Source organism: Giraffa tippelskirchi, chromosome 3, assembly GCF_054371585.1.
Source record: "Giraffa tippelskirchi isolate mGirTip1 chromosome 3, T2T-mGirTip1v1.2.pri, whole genome shotgun sequence".
Classification (NCBI taxonomy): Eukaryota; Metazoa; Chordata; class Mammalia; order Artiodactyla; family Giraffidae; genus Giraffa; species Giraffa tippelskirchi.
Genome location: NC_137277.1, coordinates 41,136,882 through 41,149,645, shown reverse-complemented (window position 1 = coordinate 41,149,645; position 12,764 = coordinate 41,136,882). Strand labels below are relative to the sequence as shown.

General features: G+C 52.4%; 1 protein-coding gene across 11 annotated transcripts in view; it reads left to right on the top strand.

The window, feature by feature from the left end:
* The window catches only part of ABR (ABR activator of RhoGEF and GTPase), a 191,486-nt gene that overhangs the window by 144,038 nt on the left and 34,684 nt on the right, over positions 1-12,764 (top strand). For all 11 annotated transcript variants that reach the window (XM_081580131.1, XM_081580138.1, XM_081580136.1 and 8 more), the window contains 6 exons: positions 3,285-3,407; positions 3,787-3,862; positions 4,352-4,456; positions 5,173-5,247; positions 7,688-7,785; positions 8,254-8,385. In XM_081580131.1, coding sequence (XP_081436257.1) covers positions 3,285-3,407; positions 3,787-3,862; positions 4,352-4,456; positions 5,173-5,247; positions 7,688-7,785; positions 8,254-8,385 — 609 coding nt within the window. The remainder of the gene's footprint in view (positions 1-3,284; positions 3,408-3,786; positions 3,863-4,351; positions 4,457-5,172; positions 5,248-7,687; positions 7,786-8,253; positions 8,386-12,764) is intronic.

The following is a 12,764-nucleotide window of genomic DNA, read 5'->3' as shown; positions in this document are numbered from 1 at the left end:
ACAGAAGCTTGTATCCTGATAGAGAACTGAGACTCTGTCAAACACACATGGAACATTTACAGATAATTTATCATGTATTAGGCTGCATTTTGTTGTTGTTCAGTTGCTAAGTTCATGTCCAATTCTTTGTGATTCCCTGGACTGCAGCACACCTGGCTTCCCTGTCCTTTACTGTCTCCCTGAGTTTGCTCAAATTCATGTCCATTGAATCAGTGGTGCCATCCAACCATCTCATCCTCTGTTGCCCCCTTCTCCTGCCCTCAATTTTCTCAGTACCAGGGTCTTTTCCAATGAGTTGCCTCTTCATCAGATGGCCAAAGTATTAGAGCTTCAGCATCAGTCCTTCCAATGAATATTCAGGGTTGATTTCCTTTCAAATTGACTGGTTTAGTCTCCTTGCAGTCCAAGGGACTCTCAAGAGTCTTCTCTGGCACCACAATTCAGAAATGTCAGTGGAATAGGAATAGGAAATCTCAAGTTAAAAAAAAAAAAAGATAGTGTACCGGTCATGTTCACAAACTACAGTGCAGTAAATTAGAAATCAACAACTAGAATATAGTTAAATATATACCCGGGAAGTTAAAACTTTCCAGGTAAAGAGGAAATCAAAAGGGAAACTGCAAATTATTTAGACCTGCATGAAAACGAGAGCACTCCATATTAAAACCCAGGGGATACAGCCAAAGCGCTCTTTAGAGGAAAATGTATAGCCCTAAATTCGTTATATTTGAAAACAGTGGCTAGAGGAAAACACCCCAGAAGAAGCTTTCCCCAGCAATGGAAAGAAGAGCATGGAGGGGCTTGGTTAGTTGGCCTGGTCTCTCCTCTTCACCCATCCAGGCTTGGGTTAGGCCTCACCTCCCCAGGTGAGCCTTCCCTGTTGTCTCCCCACTGTTGGGTGATAAAGCAGGCACATGCTTTATCACTGTGCCACCTGGAAGCCCCCTATGTCCTACTACTTAACATGTAATAAATAGGTGCTTTATGAACAGTTGTTGAAAGACACATGACCAGATGGCTTCTAAGGATTCTTTCAACACAGATATCTTTCTCTGACCAGGGGAGAGGAAAACCACAGTAATAACCCAGGGATGTTTGGGTCATGGGAATGTCCTACCCTTGTGGCTCAGCTGGTAAAGAATCCGTCTGCAATGTGGGGACCTGGGTTGGGAAGATCCCCTGGAGAAGGGAAAGGCTACCCGCTCCAGTATCCTGGCCTGGAGAATTCCTATACAGTCCATGGGGTCGCAAAGAGTCGGACACGACTAAGCAGCTTTCACTTTCACACAGTGTCCTAGGACTGGGGTACACCTGCCCAAAAGGAGCCCCCTGAGCAGCACAGGTGTCCTCCTCCTAAACAGCCAGCCCACCCTGCCTCAGGGGGGAGCCTGTTTCCCCATTTGGGTCTGCCAGCATCTGCACATCAAGGGCATCCCGCATGCGTGTCCCTCACCCATCCTGGGAGCTGCAGGCTCTGGGCCCTCCGTCCTACCCCAGGTGTGCAGATGTGGCCTTCTGCTTCATTGAATCCATGCTTACTGACCTCTGCTGGCTGCAGGGCTGCGCTAGATGCTCACAGACCTCCTTATCCAGTGGAGAAGGCACACGTTCCTCTGTGTGACCGCAACACGTGACAGTGTGATGAGAGTCACTGGAGAGGCACGGTGTTGTTCTCTGAGTCACAAAAGCAGCAGAAATTTATTCTTTTAATAATATTTTTAAGCATAATTTTTTTCCTAATCCCCAGTGTCACACTGACTTATTATAACAAGAAATACAATACCAAAGTGTGTAGAATAGACCTTCTTACCTTCCCCCCATTATTACCAGTTTGAGGTGTATTCTTCTAGACTCTCCTGTGTTTACACGTGTGTCTATGTATTTTTTAATGAGATTAGACTACATGTGCCATTTTGCAGTTTCATCTGTCAGATCCTTTTTCATAACTGCATCCTGTTGTCACTTGACGGCACAACAACATATTTGAGTCTTTAGATGGTTTCTCATTCTTTCCTCTGCACTTCTATTTCTTTCCGGTGGATCCCCTACAAGTGGGATGTCTGGGGCAGAGGGCTTGTGCATTTCATCACCAGGTTTACATCTGAAAAGTTGGCATCCAGTCATGTTCCCTCCAGCAGTGTGTCATCATCTCTGTTCCCCCACACTGTCACAGCAGCGGCTGTGAGCGATTGTCACAATTCTGCCAGTGTAGTGGATTAAAAAAAAAAAGCAGAGATGAATTCTAGCTGTAGAGCTTGAGGATGGCATTGGAACCGAGATGTGAAGCATAATAGTGGTTCATAAAAGGGAAGGGATCCTTTATACGATACAAACTGGAAAAACTGGAGACAGCTGAGACGAGGAGCAGCTTGTTAGAGAACAGGGAATAATAGTGTGAGCCTGGGGTGGAAGATGCAGGGACATGTGGCGGGCCTGGAAGCTAGAACCCAGCCCTGGGGAGGCCCCATGGGGCCAGAGGTAGTGGGGGCTTTATGCTGAAAGGTGTCTGCTGCTTTTAAGCAGGGTGTCTCGGTGGTACCCTGAGTTTAGTTTATGGAGATGACTGAGTGATAGCCCAGAGATGTTGATGCCACTGGAAGATTTTTATCCCTTAGATTTATTTTATTACTTATAGTTTCCAGGAGTAGGGGGCATGCCACGCTACGCAGGGCTATGTGGGAAAGCACAGGGTTCGGTCAAGAGACAGAAGGAGGGACTTCCCTGGGGATCCAGTGGTTAAAACTCCATGCTTCCAATGCAGGGGTCCAAGTTCCATTCCTGGTCTGGGAACTAAGATCCTACATTGCCATGCTGCATGGGCAAAAAAAAAAAAAAAGGCAGAGGAGCATGGCAAGTGCATGGCCCAGAGCCTAGATTGTGTTTTCCACAAGAAACAGCTTAGGACTGGCAAGTTTGAGTAAGTCAGCAGGCTCTGGGCTAGAGTGGTGGTATCTAGTTGCCCTGGGTTATTTAAGGCAGAAGAAATCCTGGCTTGTGTGTGAAAGTTAGTTAAAGGAGAGGGTAAGGGGTGTGGATTCCAGACTGACTGGTTTGCACATGAAAGAGGCACTCACAGGGAAGTCATTTACTAGCCTAGGAATTAGCATGTCCTGCGAGGAGCAGTTTTTTCTGTGGCTGACTGGCCCTCCCAAGACATCAAATTGTCATAAAATATAAGGAAAAAAACCAGATGACTATACAGAGGAATGCTGTGTATAGAACTACAGGGTGACAAGTGGAATCCGAGTGCAAGGAGAACCGCCTGTGCCCTCTGTCCCCTGCAGAAAGCGAACAAAGGACAGAGCCGGGCCATCGAACGCCTGAAGAAGAAGATGTTTGAGAATGAGTTCTTGCTGCTGCTCAATTCCCCCTCAATCCCATTTCGGATCCACAATCGGAATGGAAAGGTCAGGAAGGATGGGGATAGAATAGACAGCCCCCTTCCTCCAGGGCTGCCCACTCTCTATGGCTCCTGACCCTGAACCAGACCTGTGGAAATCAGGGCTTCAGGTCCCCCCCACCCCCCAATCCCAACAAGGCTGCCATGGCTCCTGCCCTGGACTGCCTCTCCCAACTCGTGTAGAGCCGGTGCCCTCTGCTGGCCATCACTGGTACTGCCACTCCCATCACCAGGCTTCCTAGGAGGAAGGCCTTCCTCCCAGCTGCCTTTTTCTCCAAGCCTAGGGATGCCTGGGTACAAAGGAGCTTGGTTGGGGGCCCCAGAATCCAAAAATGTCCTGGGCCTGACTGTGGTCACTCTAGTGAATTCTCATCTCCTCTTTTCAGAGCTACCTGTTCCTGCTCTCCTCAGACTATGAGAGGTCAGAGTGGAGAGAAGCAATTCAGAAACTACAGAAGAAAGGTAGTCCCCCACCTCTACTCTATGCTGCCCTGCTGGTGTCCATGGCAAGAGAGGGCCTTTTGCATTTCCAAGCCCTTTGATGTCCACTGGCTCCTCTTTAGCCCTCCCAGTTACTCTGTAAAATGCCAGGGCAGATGGTTCTTAACGGATGTTCCTGATCAATTGAGACCCAAAGAATTTAGGTGATTTACTTAAGAATCTATGGTGAATTGTCAGTAGGACTGGACCCAGAGCCCAGAGTTGCCCGTCTCTCTGTCTCTCGCTCTTGCTGTCGCGTACATAATTCATGAACCTCTCCGATTAGACCCTGCGCTTCTTATCCCTGCAGCATCACCCCTGACTCTCCCCAGCTGAGTGTCTACTCCCCCTTCCAATGACCAGCTCTGCCCTTAGAGCTAAGCTTTTTTTTCCTGCAGCAGCCCTCAAAGAAGAGCAATGGGTCCTAGTGGACCTGTGACGACATTCTGCTCTCTCTTGTCTCTGCTACAGATCTTCAGGCCTTTGTCCTGAGCTCAGTGGAACTCCAGGTGCTCACAGGATCCTGTTTCAAACTTAGGACTGTACACAACATTCCTGTCACCAGCAATAAAGACGGTAAGATCTGGAATCCAAGGTTGCTCAATCAGCGGGTCCAAGCCCCCGGGGTGTTGCGGGGCCTTCCACAAACACCTAGTCGCTCACTTTGCTACCAGTGGCTGACCTCTGCTCCGCTGGGCTAGGAAGACTCAGTTGCCAGATACAGAGTTTGAACAGATGTTTTTCTCTGCTGAGTCCCTGGATGGCGCCCAGCTCCTCCCTGGCGACCTCTGCCTGAAGAGAAGAATCTGGTGTCCTGGTGCACTGGGACTGTGATGTTAATATGTTCATGGAAGCAGAAGGCTTAAGCCTGGGGCAGGGTGGTGGTGGAGTGCAAGGTTAGGTGGATTGAGTAGTGTGTGAAAGCTGGACCTGCTCTTTGTCACTGAGTGACTTACGTTGGGCAATTTCCACTTTGGAAGGCTAGACTGAGGAGGGCAGCAGTGGGATAGGCAGGATTCACAGGAGGAGGGAAAGTGCCCCCAGGGAACGGGACTCAGTCCTGGCCCAGGAGGAAGGTATGGACTGGCGCCCAGGCTGAGTGGAGGGAGTGCGTCAGCTCGCACTCCAGGCAGCAATGGACTGTGGGCGCCTCTTCCTCTGGCCACCAGGTGGTGCTGTCGGACCAAGGCACAGACTGGCTCCCTTTGTGTAACCAACCAGCCAGGGGTGAGGCTGGGGAGGAAGCAGGCCTCTCATCACCCTCTTCCCTGGGGGGCTTTTCTCTCTTGCAGACGACGAGTCTCCAGGACTCTATGGCTTCCTCCATGTCATCGTCCATTCTGCCAAGGGGTTTAAGCAGTCAGCCAGTAAGTACCCATGACCGCCTGCCCCAGGAAGAGGCTTCATTGTTCATCCTTTCACAGAAAGTCCCTGTGGACCCATTGCATGGGGCCTCCCACCTGCTCTGCCTTGGTCTGCCCAGGCTGCGGCCCTGCCAGCTGCTTTGAGGTGTGGGGCATTCCCCCAAAGGCCAGGAGCTAGCTCCTCTTGGCAGGGGTTCATCCCTGCTGTCTCCAAGGTCTGCTCTGCCCTAAGCCCTTCCTTACCCGCAGGTATCAGAAATATGGGGCTCCAGTCTCACATCTGCAGATTACAAGCTGTGTGACCTTGGGCAAATCTCTTAACTTCTCCGAGCTTCCTCTTTTTTCTCTATAAAAGGCAATCATGCTTGTTAATACTTACCTAAGAGCCGGCTTAAATATGACCTTTATGTGTAGGGCCAGCGCACTGCTACCACACATTCTTTTTCCTTCTTTATCACCATCTGCTGCGTCCATGCAGTTCTTAGTATTTTACAAGATACAGTTATATTTTTATCCAACGTTTCTCCCTGTAGGAATTTGTGAGTTAGACAGCTAATAGTTTCTTCCCATTTGCCAGATGAGAAAACTGAGTCAAAGAGAAAGAAAAGGACTTAATATTATATAGGATCAGAAACCTGACTCCTCTCACTCCTTTCTCTTCCCCTCTGACTGGTAATATCTGCCCTCTGCCTCTCTTCCTGCAGCGCACCATGCAGAGGGTATGCCATTGACTCGCAAACAGTCATTCAATTAACATTCTCTCTGACACCTGGATTCCTGCAGCAAATCTGCCTCCCTTCTCTGTGTTCCCATCACCCTGGGGCAGCACCTGTCATACTTTTTTGTCACTTAAAATGTGCTTCATCCACTGTGAGTTCTTAGAGGACAGGAGCCACGTCTCCTTCATTGCTGAATGAACAGGAGTTCAAAATGCTGAACGAAGTAGTTTATTTCCAGACGCCTATTGTGTGCCCGGGTCCCTTACTAGGTGCTAGAGAAAATGCAAACGTGGCCAGTGAGCTGACAGTGTTTGACACATTCAGAGCCTTTTCGGGTGCATTATCTGCTCTGAGCCTCCTGGCACCCTTTCTAGGTCGCTGATGCCATTCCCACTTGGCACACAAGGAAGCTGAGAACAGAAAGCTCCAGGGACTTTCCCAGGGTGGCCCAGCAGGGCACACAGGTGATGGAGTTGAATCCATGTCTTCTGATACCAAGGCCCACACTTTACCCTCTAGAGCAGCATTTCTCTCAGTGTGGCCAGGACCCCTCACGCATCACTCGGGCTGTGCTGGTGGAACAGCACCAGCTTCCTGGATGCCCCCAGACCCACAGAATCTGCTGATGGGGGCATTGCCTGGGAGTATTTCTGGTCAGTCAGCTCCGTGGGGCTGGTCCACACACCAAGTCTGCAGCCCACTGAGCTGGATGGGGGGTCCTCATGTCTCCATGATGACCAGATGTCTCCCCCTTTCTGTCTCTCTGCCTCCTTTCGGCTAGGATGGGCCTCAGGAGCAGGCCCATTAGGGTGAGGCATCCCACTCCCCCAGAGCAGGGGTCTGACCTCTCAGACTGGGTTGGGGCTCTCAGACATGGGGTGAGTTACGGCTCCAGAGTCTCCCCTTGCCTCCAGCCAGTCCTCACCTTCTCCCTCCACCAGCCCTCTGACCCACTCAGATGTTCATTCTGACTCAGGCCTTGTGAATCTTCAGTCATGGCTGCTTGTCCTAGCAAATTCATCATGTCCGCACAGTCTGGCCTGGCCTGCAGGCACCATCATCTTGCCCGATCTCCAGAGGAGAGCAGTCAGGCACGGAGAGGGGGTGGTCTGTGCAGAGCTAGGATTTGACCCAGACAGGCCAACTCCAAAGCCCTCTCTTTTATCCCAGAACCAGTCCCTGATGGAGAATTCCCTCACAGGGGAACCAGTGAAGGGACACTACACGCCCATCCATCTCTCAGCTGCCCAGAAGCACTCTCTGTTCTGATGGGGGCCTGTTAGGCCTTCTGCTTCATTGGCCTGTTCACCTGCGCCCTGCTCAGATACCTGGTTACATCCAGTCTCCATCACACACAGTGAGGGACAGCTCTCCCCAGTCTTAGCTCTGCAGGAGAGTCCTGATGGAGAACAGCCCAGCTGGGTAGCTCCTGGGGCCTGGGAGAGGCATGTACATCCACCCTCTGACCTCCGCCTGCTGTCCCTGATTCACACTGTAGAGGATTGGCTGTGGTTCCCCAAAGTCACCCCGCAGCACACACCATTACCCTGGGAAACAACCTAGGCAGCGCCCATGGAGAGGCAGGCTGCGGGGCCTGAGGCTGGGCGGGCGTGTGTAGATTTGCAGAACGCCCTTGGGGACCCTGGGAAGACTGATGCGTGATCCCCCTTCCCTCCTGGGTTCCTGAGCCCCAGGCCTCATTCAGTCTCTGCCTTTTCCCACAGACCTGTACTGTACCCTAGAGGTGGATTCCTTTGGCTACTTTGTCAGCAAAGCCAAAACCAGGGTGTTTCGGGACACAACGGAGCCCAAGTGGGACGAGGTGAGTGGTCCCCGCAGGGACCCCGGGCTCATCCCCCACCATGCCCACCCTGCTCCCAGCGCTCTTGTCCTATTGTCTGGGGATGGCCAAGCCTGCTGCTGGGCAGCGCTGTCCCTCTGACCCCTCTGCCCTCCCCTCCCTGCTCATCTGGCTTCTGATCGTGGGTTTGTGTCTAGACACAGAGTTACAGTTTGGGGTCTCCCATCCAAGTACTAATGAGGCCCGACCCTGCTTAGCTTCCGAGATCAGACAAGATAAGATGTGTACAGTTCAGGTTCTATACTCCCCTTCCTCAATGATTCCCAGGCCTCCGGAGCTCCAGAGAATGAGGAAGCTGCTTCAGACCTCATGATGAGGTCCTCACGGGCCCGCCTCACCCCCTTCTCACCCTTGCAAAGGTGGGGCCCACTCCTGCTGGGAACCCAGGTCAGCTGCAGGCATTCAGCATCCTGTCTCGTCTTTCCCCAGGAGTTCGAGATTGAGCTGGAGGGCTCTCAGTCCCTAAGGATCCTGTGCTACGAGAAGTGCTATGACAAGACCAAGGTCAACAAGGACAATAATGAGATTGTGGACAAGATCATGGGCAAAGGGCAGATCCAGGTGAGAGGCAGGCGCAGCCAGGGGACCAAGGCAAGGGTGCCTGGGAGGCAGTGCCATTGGGAAGGTGTTCTTCTTTTCTACTTTCTCGGTCAAGGTGATTGGCCTTTGTGACTTGGGTTCACAGCTATCTTGAGCAAAGTTCCCCAAGGTCGTTATTCTCCCCCTGCTGGAGATGGTGTTGTATTCTAGCCCCAGAAGCCCATGTGTGCCTGGTTCCTTGGGCTTCCACATCTGGTGCACTTAGGTCATCCACACTCCTGCAGGGTAGCCTGGAAGAATGATAGTGTCTTTGTTTACACATCCCATCTGTAGCTTTCTGATGGCTTTTTTCCAGAAATATCGTGTTAAGAAGGATTCTGAGGTTGTATCATGAATGCTGCATTGGATTAGCACTGTCTGCCATGGAAAGAATGAGACCCCAAGCATGTGCCGCTTTACCGGAAGGGCTGAGGATGTAGCTGGGCTGCTAGGGGCTGGCCTTTGACCCCACTGCTAGGTTTGCTGGGCTTGACTCGCCTGTGCCAGGAGTTTGTTGGCTTAGGGTGGGTCTTGCGGTCCAAGCAGGGGCAGGTCCTGGGTCCAGATAAGGTATATATGCGCCACCCCAGCTGTGTTTCTTTGCCTTATAAATGTACATAGGGAAAAGGGCTTTGTTTGCAGCCTATATTTTTGGAAATTCTGCCAGTGTTAAAGATGGTTGCTGTCCACTTAACCTGTCAAGGGGATGTAGGCTTGGAGGCGTGACATTTGGTGTGGAGCCATCCACATTCCATCTGGCACCTTGTGTGGCCTTGTGCTTGTCACACAAGTGGCCTGGTTTGGGTGTGAATTCTTTGACCGCCCAATCAAGGGAATCAGTAACTGACACACCCTGGGACTGAGCTGTGGGCATTGGGTGCTCTGGGCTTCTTAGCAGCTGTGCTAAGTGTCATCTGGGTGCAGGGAGCTGAAGCTGAATGACGCTTTTCCCAGGAAGCATTTGTTCTCTGATGCACTGTTGAGGCCGCAGAGTTTGGTATCTGACTCTTGTCTGGGTGTCCTCCGTGGCAGCGTCCCCTTGGGGACTCGTGTGCTCCCCCTACCCTGTCTCAGGCGCCTGTGGTTGAACGAGGAAGATGGCACTATTCAATGGGGGGCCTGGCCATCCGCCTCATGACGCCCCATGTTCCTGAGCATATCCCTTCTTAATGCTAGGGACCTGCACCTCACTCTTGAGCACCGTCGCCAGGGAGATGGTGCTGCCAGGCAACCAGGAGCTGGTCCTTCATTATTTAGGGAACAGGAGCTGATGGGAGTGAGCTCTAGATTTAGTCCCAGGAAGCGACTTCCTGCAGAATAAGGACTAAGAGCCCCATGTCCACGTCCCTGGGCTGCCCCTCTGGCCCCAGGAGATGCCCAGCCAAAAAGCATGATGGATGCCCACGCCCTCTGGGCCATTAGTGGCTATGGAATGGAAGGGTTAAAACGGTGTTCTGAGCAGCCAGCTCAGGGAGCCCCATGGACGCCGACCTCCGGGGCTCCGCAAACCCGGATTCCAGGGCTCAATGGCATCGTCCTCACCTGGACTCGCAGTCCTGTTGCTTCCCTCCCTCTCACTGCTGTCAGCTGCATGGGCCCCAGGGGAAACACACCATAAATCATTACATCTTGGAGACAGGAGCAGATGGAGGTTGTGGGGGAAGGGGAAGAAGCCGGGTTATGTTTGGCAAAGCCGAGAGCGCAGTCTGGTAAGGAAAATGTTTCTGTGTTTAAGCTTCGAGGAATGTTAAACTCCTGGGAGTTGATATTAAAAGAAACACAAACCTTCCTGTTGCCAGCTGACCTGGGCCTGTGAGCGGCCAGTTCAGAGCCAGTGTCCTCTGGAGGGCTTTGAAGTCGCCCAGCCCTCAGCCCCCTGGGGCCCAGCCCTTGGTCTGCAGCCATGGAGCCGTCTTGCCTGCCTTCTTCCTATGGATGGGGTGCGGGGGGCGGGGGTGGTCTGTCCCCGCCGGGGGTGTGCCATGGCGTGTGAAGTCCACTCACCCCGGGGCTGCCTTCGGCCCTTCTGAGGATGCCCGGGCCGGGTTGGAGAGGCTACACTGAGCCATTGCCACGTGGCCAGGCCCCACGGAGCCACGGAATGGTCTGTTCCCACAGCTCGCTCCACCTCCCTTCCCCCCTGGTGTCCAACGAAGGGAGTTGGCACCAGCCTCTGGCACTTGGTTGCGTGCCCCTTCAGCAGGCACTGAGAATGGCACTAAAGGTGGCCTCACAGTAGGGGCCGAGGCCTCGGGGACACTCAGGTGGCCTGAAGGAAGGGCAGGGGGAGAAGGCCCGCCCCCTGTGGCCCCCACTTCTTTCTAAGGCCCTCCTTGCTCAGCCCATCCAGGGAACAGCCGGAGACCCCAGGCATTTCCTCCCAAATGAGCCTCCCTCTCTGGTTGGCGGCGGGGACAGGGACTCCAGAGCGGCAGGCTGGGGGTGAGGAAGGGGCTGCATGTAGTGACGGACAAACGGCAGCGCTAATCACCAGCGTGTGTGTCCAGCATTTGCACTCTTGGAGGCTTGTCCCCAAATGTTCTCATGTGGTCCTTGCAACAGCTCTTCCTGGAAAAGGACAGTCGCATCCACCCCATTTATAGACGAGGACATTGAGGCCCTGGCGTCTCCGCTGACTGCAGAAAGGGCCCTGCTCTCTCCTCTACGCTGTGTCCCCGTGGGCCAGGCCTTCATCAGGGAGTCCCCCAGCCTGGGTGAAGGGCATGTGGCTCGTGGCCTGGAGAAGGAGCCAGGGTGACTTCCCCTCCCCACATCCTGTGGCCAGTGTGTGTGCTCAGTCATTCAGTCGTGTCCGACTCTTTGCCACCCCCATGGACTACAGCCTGCCAGGCTCCTCTGTCCATGGGATTTTCCAGGCAAGAATACTGGGGTGGGTTGCCATTTCCTTCTCCAGGGGATCATCCCGACCCAAGGATCGAACTCATGTCTCTTGTGTCTCCTGCATTGGCAGGTGGGTTCTTTACCACTGCGCCACCTGGGAAGCCGGCTCTATGGCATACGGTGAACAAAGGGCTTCCTTTGTCTGGAGTCCTCTTACCTCCCAGCAAGGGACCTTTCTGCCTGGTGTGCCTGGAAGGGAGCAGAATGAGTGTTCATGGAAGAGAGCCCGGGGAGGGGGACTTCCTCTGCTTCTGCCATGTGCCTGGTATGGGCTGGCTGCTCTGAGGTGTAGGGGCCCAGCCTCAAGGAATCTACTGCCAGATTGGAGAAACAAGCGTATCACTGTATGCCAGGCCGCTCGGCCGCAAAGCAAGACACCAGTGACGATGATGGGGAGGGTGATGATGTTGATGATGGGGGGGGCTTGGGAATAAGAGCCCTCCCATCAGGGAGCTCTCCCCATCAGAGAGCTTTCTCTGACCTCCACACTGGGCTAATACAGCAGTTCCCCCAGGGGACCTTCATAGTATCCTACGGGGTAGGAAAGTTATCACAGTTTAATTTTCTTTGTTTTCATTTTTGGCTGCACCCGGTCTTTGTTGCAGTATGAGGCTTGTCTATTTGCAGCCTATGGGATCTAAGTTCCCCAACCAGGGGTTGAACCTGTGTCCTCTGCATTGGGAGCTCAGAGTCTTCTTCACAATTTTAAAGTTGAGAAAGCTGAGGCCCAAGAGGGTTAAGGAACCTGCCGAAGGCCAGGCAGCTAAGTAGGAGAGTCGGAACTCTCCAGGGCCCCTGCCTGGCCCTCTCCAGGGCTCTCCATTCCACCACTGTTCCCTGCTTAATAAGACACAAACTTATGCCCCAGGAATTCAAACAAGGAGAGATCCTGGTGGGCAGGAGTTAGGGAGGCTTCCAGGAGGAGATGGAGTAAGAGAGGTTTGAGAGCTGGGTTTTTTTAATTCCCAAAGCAGTGTTTATATTAAAAAGAAAATTGCAATAATAATAATGAGCCTTGAAGCACAATCACAAACCATCCTAACTCCCACTCCTCTGAAACAGCCATTTTATTTTGTGCCTTTTCCCTTCCTTGGGATACAGATTTTTATATGGTTTTAATGATAGGTACATATTTTGTCTTGTTTTTTCTATTTTCACATAACATTATCATAAACCTCGTTTTTTCTAGGCTGAAGGTAGTCTTTATAATTGCCTTGTTTTTGGGTTACATTGTCAAAAGTACTTTGTAAAAATGATTTTACATAATGGCCAGCCCATTAATTGGCGTTTTAAGGCTCTGTTATTCTAGCAAGGTGGGCAGGCTCTGGATCAGCAGAAAGGAGTGGGGATTCTGGGGGAAGGGCCCACGTGGCCCAGAGCAGGGAGGCAGGAATGCACAGGGAGTGTCCCATGAAATTAAGGAGCCCGCCTGCCTTGTGCTAAAGTTATGGTGAGCAGTG